General features: G+C 35.3%; 1 protein-coding gene across 1 annotated transcript in view; it reads right to left on the reverse strand.

The window, feature by feature from the left end:
* Positions 1 to 296: 296 nt before the first annotated feature.
* Positions 297 to 8,085, reverse strand: part of LOC119599274 (DNA-binding protein Ewg-like) — a gene marked incomplete in the record, with an annotated part of 40,026 nt that continues 32,237 nt past the window's right edge. Inside the window, 3 exon segments of the mRNA XM_037949009.1 lie at positions 297 to 5,372; positions 5,478 to 5,719; positions 5,834 to 5,966. Of these exon segments, the coding sequence (XP_037804937.1) occupies positions 5,325 to 5,372; positions 5,478 to 5,719; positions 5,834 to 5,966 (423 nt within the window).

The following is an 8,085-nucleotide window of genomic DNA, read 5'->3' on the forward strand; positions in this document are numbered from 1 at the left end:
TGTGTGTGTGTGTGTGAGTGAGTGAGTGAGTGAGTGAGTGAGTGAGTGAGGAGTGAGTGAGGAGTGAGTGAGTGAGTGAGTGAGTGAGTGAGTGAGTGAGTGAGTGAGTGAGTGATGTGTGTGGTGGTGGTGTGGTGTAGGTGGTGTGTGTGTGTGTGTGTGTGTGTGTGTGTGTGTGTGTGTGTGTGTGTGTTGTATGTGTTGTATGTATGTAGTATGTATGTATGTATGTATGTATGTATGTATGTATGTATGTATTGTATGTGTATGTAGTGTGTATTGTGTATGTGTGTGTGTTGTGTGTGTGTGTTGTGTGTGTGTGTGTGTGTGTGTGTGTGTGTGTGTGTGTGTGCGCGCTCGTGCATGCACATGTACATGAGTGTACATGCATGTGTGTATGCTTGTCAGTGTGCGAGCGTGTATACACGCTCCTATGTGTGGATATGAGTGGAGAGGGTCATGCTTGGCGGCTGCTGCATAGGTACGAACAGGTCTGCCTCTTCGGCAAATTCACTTGTGAGAAAGGGTAATTCGATTTCAGCCCTGCATACTGTGTTTGGAAAGAAGTTACGATAAAAAAAAATCAAGCCTAAGGTACTACTCCACCATTGTGACAAGTAATGCAACTTTCAACCTTATATTGTACTACAATACCCATTTTCATATAATTAGAAAAAATAATAACAGAATTATGTAATGGCAACTGTTTCACAAGTCAAGAGTGAACAGCAAATACATTTTTTTTTCTTTTTTAACATTTAACCAAACAGATGGGACACCCCATTTCTTTGTACATATAACATCAGAGGAATTGGGGAAGGATGTAAACCAAGGAAAATAAAGTGAAAAAGAAAAGAACAATCTTCAGAAGAGAAATCAGCTACTAAAAGATGGCAGGACGACAAAGGAGAAATCCATATCTTTACACGTATTTTGCTCAACAAAATATAAACGTCAAGAGAATCTCAATGATGACAAAGAAATCACAGTACTTAAACTCAGGTTCAAAAGTCGGCCAGGTTCAAATTCCCGAGCAAGGAATTGGTATGAAAAAGAACATTTAAAATTGTAAGTTAAAAACTGCGTTGTTTGTTAAAATAGTAAAGTACTTTAACTAAATACGGAAGAACAGTTGGACTTTAAAGATGTAAAAAATGGGACACTCTTGCCTGTGTCTATTACATTCATAAAAGAAAATACATGATTGCGTTGTATTACATTAAAAGATTAGAACCAATATTCAATTTTTGCACCTGTTTTCAAAGTAAATGTATTCTTTTCAAATAAATTAAATCCTTTTAATTGACACATTCCTGTTTACATTCTAGGCTAATTCTATCATTTTCCTTGTTATTTTTGCAGTTTGTTTGTATAAGTAAACAAAGACAAAATAAAAAACATATTAAAAGGTAAATACAGAACAAGAACTAATGCAATGCCAAAGATGTAATTTTCAAATACTTTAAATCATAATCATAAATTTCATAACTGTCGCTGGCCTTGAATTTTTGTAAGTATTAGATTATACATACATACTCCAGAAAATAAAATTAATAAGAAATAATAAATAGAGATAAACACAGATTAGATGACAAGAGGGTAATACCCCAGCTGTCTTTCCTTTGTACCATAACATTGTCACTATATCTACAGTTTGTGTCATAGAACACGGCAGGAACTGTCCATTCCTAGCAGACCAGTAACTAAATAAAGTTTACTCATTCTCTTCTGTTTTAACTTTTCTTGATAATGATAAGGAAGATATCTATTATCTCATGATAAAATTACCCATGAAAATGATGTACAGCTGCTAGATAAATCAGTTTGCCGAATTCCATGGCTGAGAGAGGGAGAGAGATCAGTAGGCCTATGAAAGACGACCGAAGTAATTTACTTGATGGAACAACACCAACCCTCGTGAAGTCCATCAAATGCGCTTATTCAGTCTCAGCCTTCACCAGTCTATAGAGATTATTATTATCCTGGGTGTGCCACAGTCGACTAGTTTGAAATCATCACATACATGCTCGGAAGTCCATAGTATTCACACCTTCACCCCTCCCCTTCCATTCAACTTGACAGATTGTTGATTGTTTACTATCCCCTAAGGACATGGCTAACCAGTTTGGAATTCTTTTTGCCTTCTGTTCAGTACAGGATCATGCAATAGCCTGTATACAATCAGGCTCTTTTAACACAAAAGCAATCTTCATGCTCATAATCACAACTTAAAACTTGACATAAAATCACATTCTAAAAAAAGACAGCTAAAATTACAGCACTCTGATAATCTGTTGTAGACCTTCAAGAAAACCTGCATGGCTGCGGCAGGTTCAATTTCCCCAGATAACCGAAGTCATTAGCCATATTTTCTGGTCACAAAATTTGCATCCTCTTATCCATCCATCCAACCTCTTTTCTGTGTATCCTCAAAATATCACAAAGAGTATGAAGTATGATTTACCATATACAATTTTCCAACATTTCCACAGCTATTACAAATACAAAAAAGTCTTTCCAACCAAGCCTTGCCTATCAACTGCTAGTGCTATTCACTAGATATTTTAACTTCAACAAACTCTACACAATTCGTATACAACATAATATGGTTCCTCTGCTGTAAATGTTCATAATATTTTACTGTGTGCATTACCTTCTACATGAAAATATATAAATAAATAATAAAACACAAAAAAAAGGTACTAAAAATATATAAAACTTAAAAATGCTAATGATAAATAAATAAAAAGTATCAATACAAAAATACAAGGTAGATAAAATGCTCTATAGATATAATACTGTGAGCTTACAAATTAGCAGGAACTAAGCAAATGGAATCATAATACATAATGTACTGGTAGATCACCTCTGAAATAACCATACAAAATGTGGTTACTGCAAGAAAGAAAAAATATGTTCTTATCTTTATCAAACACATTTGAAAGAGCAAAAATATCTTTAACTTATAACACCTCTGAGTTGCTGTATATTATTTTTAAAAATAATAAAAAGTCTTCTTGATACTCAAAACTTAAAATGCCCTTATGCAAAAGTTGTGTTATTTTCCTGCAAGACAAAGATGGCCTTGAGGCTAATATTGGTACTGTGCTAAACTAGTATATCACAGCCATGATTGCTTGTTCAAGATCTGATGACATCACAGTAACATTCTGTCCCAAACCAAAGCTTAAATTCTTTACTTCTACTAAAATGTAAACTATTCAGCAAACTTGATTTCACAGTCTCGGCAATGCAAATACTCTTTATATTCAAATCTACAAGGCTGAAAATAATTTAGAGAAAGGTGCCTTTGAGACAGCTTAATATGTTAACATCTTGTTTCTATTTCTTTTCAATTTGAATGATCATTAGGATCCATAAATTCATAATGACTCTCATCAGAAGCTTCCATCTATCCCTAATATTACACCTATCAATTAGTCACAACATATGTTTTCTGATAGTTTCAATTTTACTCATTAGGGCATCACATATATGAAGAGTTTCAATCTTTAAGTAGAGGCAGCAGGGTAAACTTGGGCTTAATTTTAATGTTTTCCTTGCTCAACAATGCTGCTATCCTTCCACAACTTCAATACAAATGATGTCATATCCTAGGGTTCTTTTTAAGTTTAAAGTCACCAAAATAGAAGTGACTCTTATTGTCAGTACCAAACTTAGAGAAAGAGGCCTCATCTCATCCAATATTCATTGCTTTTTCTCCCCCATGAATCATAAATAAAAGTAAAAAATCAATGAGCATTTCCTCTAAAATTATAATTTCTACCAAGATCTCTGTTTGTGGGGGGAAATGTTTAACCAGCTGTATCCAGAAAGACAAATGAACATATTATATGATTAATAATAAAAAAATGGTAATAATAACAACTACATACTTTCCCAGCACATTCATCAACTGCTCTTAAACCTTCTGCATCCAGTTAAATGGTCCAGAATTCCTGTCTGTCTCACCAGGCAGAAGTTTTTCCCTTGTAGCACACACTGAGGAAAGTCATTCCCACTTTAATACACTGCTGCTAAGCTATACAACATTGAGCAACTCCTATTACACTTGACAAATACAAAGCAAACTACATTAGCCTCACTGGGGAGGAGGGGTGAGGAGGGAGAGGGGAGGTGAAATGGAGAAATAAATACTTTAAAATTACAGGGTACACTCAGGACCTAATTGCACTGATACACAGGGTGTATTACCTTAACTTAAAAGACAACAGAACAAACAAATAATGCATAATCATAAAATAATAACAATTAATAAAATTATCAATATCAATCCAGTTGGTAGTGATGATAAGATAAATCATAAGTATAATAAAAATACAAATTCACAATGCAATAGGAAGTATTACTGTATCATTAAGTATTACTAAGAGCAATTAATAATTATCATTATTAATAATAATCAGTATTAGTAATAAATAATAATAGAAGAATAACAACAATAATAAATATAACTATGGTTCGAATGACAATGAAAATGGTGACCATAATCAATAATGATAATAATGGTGATAATGAGCATAATGATTATGAAAATAATAATAATAATAATAATAATAATAATAATAATAATAATAATAATAATAATATGCCTCTTTCATCCTAGTTGGCTGAATGTCTCAATAGTAAAGCTGTCACACTCCTTAAAGTCTCTGTCAACAAAAACTTTACTAACAACAGAAATCATAGAAAAGGTCATACATATCTTTGACAGCTTAATAAGAGGATAAGCTACATCATTTCCTTATTTCTGAACTGTAATTCAAAAAGGGAAGCAAGAGTCCAAACTCATCCCTTGAGACAACACACTATCTAGGAGTCGACAGAATAAAAACCCATACCGAAACAGAACTTGTTTAAAACCCGACCCCTGCACATCTCACAGTTTGCTTTACTCTATCCAATGCCACTGTTTTTTCTTTTTTATCTTCATACAAAAATAGATTTTCTTGTAAAAACAAACCACAAGCGGTGGGCCTCTAACCTGACTGACACTGTCTGGTATGGTTTCATCCTGTGCCTAGGGGCAGATTCTGTAATAGTAGATGCGGAAAATTTGGAACAATCAGTCAGCAGATGTTGTGAAGGTGATACTGGCCAATGTAGCAGAGGATATATAAAGTCCTCTCATATTCTGCAATTCCTGAAGAATATACTAGAATCCACACCCTAGTCTTTGGTGAGAAGCTGAGATGGGCAGAAAGACATAAGTGTGTATGGGAAGAAGCTAAGCTTTCAGCTAAACCCAGTAACATTGGTCTATGTTACTTTATCCCATCACATTCAGGTGATCTTATGCCTCATCAATCTTTGGTCTCGACCATGTCTACACTTCCATCGTCATCATCATCCTGAAAAACATGGGCACATATGAAGCTCAGTAAAATAGTATATTATACCAGGGCTAAATCACAAACTCTCAGCAATTTCAGTACAAAGAATGAAATCTGTCATACCTGTACATGACCTTGTCCAGAAGATATAATAGTCGATGTATCCAGTGACGCATTAAGAGCTGCAGGAACTTCAACATTATTGTCTAACCCAGGTTCAAGTTTTGGCACCTGGACAATTGGCGTAACCACTTGTAGTGGCTGACCGTCTGCACCTTGAATGTTCGCAACAACAGTCTGGTATACTGGTAGGGGTACTGTTATCATTCCTGACACAGGATATGCTCCCGAAACATTCACAGGTACTGGAGGAAGAATAATGACAGACATTAATTATCACATGAATCACATTTTGTGGTAAATCAAAAAATCTCCCAAATATTTTAGGCATACTAACGTAACTGATAGGACAAACTTACTCTGTGAACCATCCTCTCCTGTTATTATGATGGTTCCCTCTTGCCCTAAGGAGCCCTCGGATACGTGGTTGAGGTCGATGGCCACCGAACTCCCGCTCTCTCCGTCCACCGACTCTCCATTCTGTGTTGTGATCTGTAGGGTCAACAACCTCATCCTTTTTTATAGCTGATAGGTTAGTCACCAGCACCCAGGAGGAGCGTTCATGCAATCTACAGGGGTTAGCACTTCACACTTGAAGACTACAGACAGTAAGCCATCTCTTAATGCTTTCCCCATGTTTTTTAGTATTGCATTATCTCAAAAAAAAAAGCTATACACATTAACAATGAAGCAAAACAAAAGTTCACTTCCTGTCAGAAGTTGTTATTAACAGTTGTGACAAATTACACATTTGAATTCATAACCTTAGACACTTTCAGACACTTCTTTTCCGTACAACTTCTCCCTATAATGAAAACATAAGTGAATCTAATGACATTAAGAGAGTGCTTACTGTTAGATAAATAAGCAAATACAACATACATTAAACAAGCTGCCACAACACTGATGTTGCATGCTATGCAAATATATAAACTGTACAAAAATTTGGCATACCACACCAGGCACAGAATTCCACAAAAAGTGAAAATGCAAGTGTGCTGCAACTAAAGATGGGAGAACATGCATCTGGCAGCATTCACTTCAATTTATCATTGACTGAGCACCACTTATCTGCTATACCTTACTCTACACTCAAGGCCACCCCAGCACCATTTTATTATTATTATTATGACTATTTTTTCTTTCTTTCTTTCTTTTTACAGCTTAGGAAGCATGGCTAAGGAACGCACAGATGAGAAAATAAGAAGGGAATAAGTGACATCCACAGAGGATTAAGGCTGGCTGTCGCTATGATGATGCCCCATCCCTGCAGCTCACTTGACAAGCCTAAGAAAGTCGGGGAAGGAACCTCAAGAAGCAGCTTAAAAGAAACTAAACCCAACCTCGGAGCGTATTCATCCATGAACAAAGTCACTGCTAGTTGGAGTGTTTCTTCATCCCTCATATGACATACTGCAACCTCAGCAGCAGTCATTCATAAATCATAGGCATAAGAAGACACTTTGCTCTAAGTTTTACAGACCTGACATTTCTAATTGTTTGGTTAAAACATTGTGCATTAGGTTTCACATGACTCAAATAATTGACCATACATCTTCCCAATAGAAACTTTTATTTCAAATTTCAGCATAAAATACTCCAAACTTAATGAAACGGACTACCAGATGGTGTAAAAAAAATAAATAAATAAATAAATAAATAAAATAAAAATAAAATAAAATAAAGTACTAAACAGTTGAAGTATTACAACTAAATATAACTTTATATGATTCCTTTTGATATACTAGAATAAGATTCACATCACATTGAAAACACTGGTGGCAATGGGATCACTAACTTTTTGCACAGGCTGTATGGCACATGGCAAAACACACAGTATGCAGACACTCAAGACATGTTGTATTCAGTAATCTATTTCACTAAAGCAAGCACCTCTCTAGCATTTAATCCACTGATGCTCAGAGGATCTGTATACATACTCTGTCCACTGTGAATTTTTGTTTATTCAACATCAAAGATATTTGCGGGCTGTCGATGGTACAAGTGGAAAGAAAAGCGCAAGATCGAGTTGAGTGGCGAAGGATGGTGGAGAGGTCCACGGCTGCTCAAACATGAGCATGCCGTTATTGATGATGATAAGTGCTTAGTCACCAAGCAGGCAATTATAAGGTCTACCTGATCTCACTTGTTTATCTTATTTCTAGCAAGTTCAGATAAAAAATTTCATCTTTATTGCTTTCAATATTGTTAATCACATTACAATATTGTCATTAAAAATAATAATATTAACCCTTTCGCGACAGCTAGTATTCATAGTGGCCCGGGCCTCCTTGCCGGGGGCTTATATCGTCACCCTAGCATGCATGACCACTCATGCCAAATACCAGCATCCCATGCCGTTTTTCCATAATACTATGAGCATATGTTGTATTTTCAGTTTTCATTATTTTCTAAAGTCTCTACTTGCCATATTTCCTGATAAATCGAGACTGAAGGATATTTTTGTTGTTATAGACTCCATAGTTGATCATTATTCAGTCTATAGTCTGAATAAAATAAGCAGTGTGTGGCATCATGGAGTTGAAATCATAGTAGTTTTTTTTTTTTTTTTTTTTTTTTTTTTTTTTTTTTAATAGTAAAAATGGAGTTG

This window comes from Penaeus monodon, chromosome 4 (assembly GCF_015228065.2).
Source record: "Penaeus monodon isolate SGIC_2016 chromosome 4, NSTDA_Pmon_1, whole genome shotgun sequence".
Classification (NCBI taxonomy): Eukaryota; Metazoa; Arthropoda; class Malacostraca; order Decapoda; family Penaeidae; genus Penaeus; species Penaeus monodon.